The 1705-nt window shown below is 47.5% G+C and overlaps 1 protein-coding gene across 1 annotated transcript in view; it reads left to right on the top strand.

The window, feature by feature from the left end:
- Positions 1-810: 810 nt before the first annotated feature.
- The window catches only part of LOC139395686 (uncharacterized), a gene marked incomplete at its 5' end in the record, with an annotated part of 1614 nt that continues 719 nt past the window's right edge, over positions 811-1705 (top strand). Inside the window, one exon of the mRNA XM_071143015.1 lies at positions 811-920. Coding sequence (XP_070999116.1) covers positions 811-920 — 110 coding nt within the window. The remainder of the gene's footprint in view (positions 921-1705) is intronic.

Raw genomic sequence — 1705 nt, 5'->3', positions numbered from 1 at the left:
TGTCTGTCTGCGTTGTGGAGCTCAGAGGAGACTATGGAGTCAGTCTATTAGTTATCTGTCTGTCTGCGTTGTGGAGCTCAGTGGAGACTATGGGAGTCAGTCTATTAGTTATCTGTCTGTCTGCGTTGTGGAGCTCAGTGGAGACTATGGGAGTCAGTCTATTAGTTATCTGTCTGTCTGCGTTGTGGAGCTCAGTGGAGACTATGGAGTCAGTCTATTAGTTATCTGTCTGTCTGCGTTGTGGAACTCAGTGGAGACTATGGAGTCAGTCTATTAGTTATCTGTCTGTCTGCGTCGTGGAGCTCAGTGGAGACTATGGAGTCAGTCTATTAGTTATCTGTCTGTCTGCGTTGTGGAGCTCAGTGGAGACTATGGGAGTCAGTCTATTAGTTATCTGTCTGTCTGCGTTGTGGAGCTCAGTGGAGACTATGGAGTCAGTCTATTAGTTATCTGTCTGTCTGCGTTGTGGAGCTCAGTGGAGACTATGGAGTCAGTCTATTAGTTATCTGTCTGTCTGCGTTGTGGAGCTCAGTGGAGACTATGGTTTAGTCTATTAGTTATCTGTCTGTCTGCGTTGAGGAGCTCAGTGGAGACTATAGAGTCAGTCTATTAGTTATCTGTCTGTCTGCGTTGTGGAGCTCAGTGGAGACTATGGAGTCAGCCTATTAGTTATCTGTCTGTCTGCGTTGCGGTGACACTACTGAGCTGGCAGACACACACACACACATACACACACACAAACACACACACAAACACACACACACACACACACCCTCAGTGGTTGTCCCCGTGCTGTGTCACGGTCTGCAGCACTGTCAAGGTCACCCTCTCCACCAGCGCCAGTCTTGGCACCAGAACCGGCCCCCGTCCGCCCCACACTTCATCATGGAAGTTACTCACCAGAACCACCGCCCACGCTGGTGTGGGTGTGTGTCATCTCTCCTTGTTGGGGACATATAAACACTACGGAGGACTCCCTGGAGACGCTGTGGTCCTTGGATACATGTAGGGAATAGGGTGTAATTTGGGAAACACACTGTGAGGTGAACGAGGTTTGGCCATGTCTCAGCTGTGTTAGCTAACGCTAATATTCAATTTCCTGTCACCTCCAGTTGTCTTTGGAGGATACTGTGTGTTCCAAATGGCACCCTATTCCCTATATAGTGCACTACTTTAGACCAGAGCCCTATTCCCTATATAGTGCATTACTTTAGACCAGAGCCCTATTCCCTATTTAGTGCACTACTTTAGACCAGAGCCCTATTCCCTATTTAGTACACTACTTTAGACCAGAGCCCCATTCACTATATAGTGCACTACATTAGACCAGGGCCCTATTCCCTATATAGTGCACTACATTAGACCAGGGCCCTATTCCCTATATAGTGCACTACATTAGACCAGGGCCCTATTCCCTATATAGTACACTACTTTCGACCAGAGTCCTATTCCCTATATAGTGCACTACTTTAGACCAGGGCCCTATTCCCTATATTGTGCACTACTTTAGACCAGAGCCCTATTCCCTGTATAGTGCACTACATTAGACCAGGGCCCTATTCACTATATAGTGCACTACATTAGACCAGGGCCCTATTCCCTATATAGTGCACTACATTATACCAGGACCCTATTCCCTATATAGTGCACTACATTAGACCAGGGCCCTATTCCCTATATAGTGCACTACATTAGACCAGGGCCC

Source organism: Oncorhynchus clarkii, unplaced genomic scaffold, assembly GCF_045791955.1.
Source record: "Oncorhynchus clarkii lewisi isolate Uvic-CL-2024 unplaced genomic scaffold, UVic_Ocla_1.0 unplaced_contig_8350_pilon_pilon, whole genome shotgun sequence".
In the NCBI taxonomy this organism is placed as follows: domain Eukaryota; kingdom Metazoa; phylum Chordata; class Actinopteri; order Salmoniformes; family Salmonidae; genus Oncorhynchus; species Oncorhynchus clarkii.
Note: the sequence above shows the minus strand (reverse complement) of the source record. Positions and strands in the feature narration are given on the sequence as shown.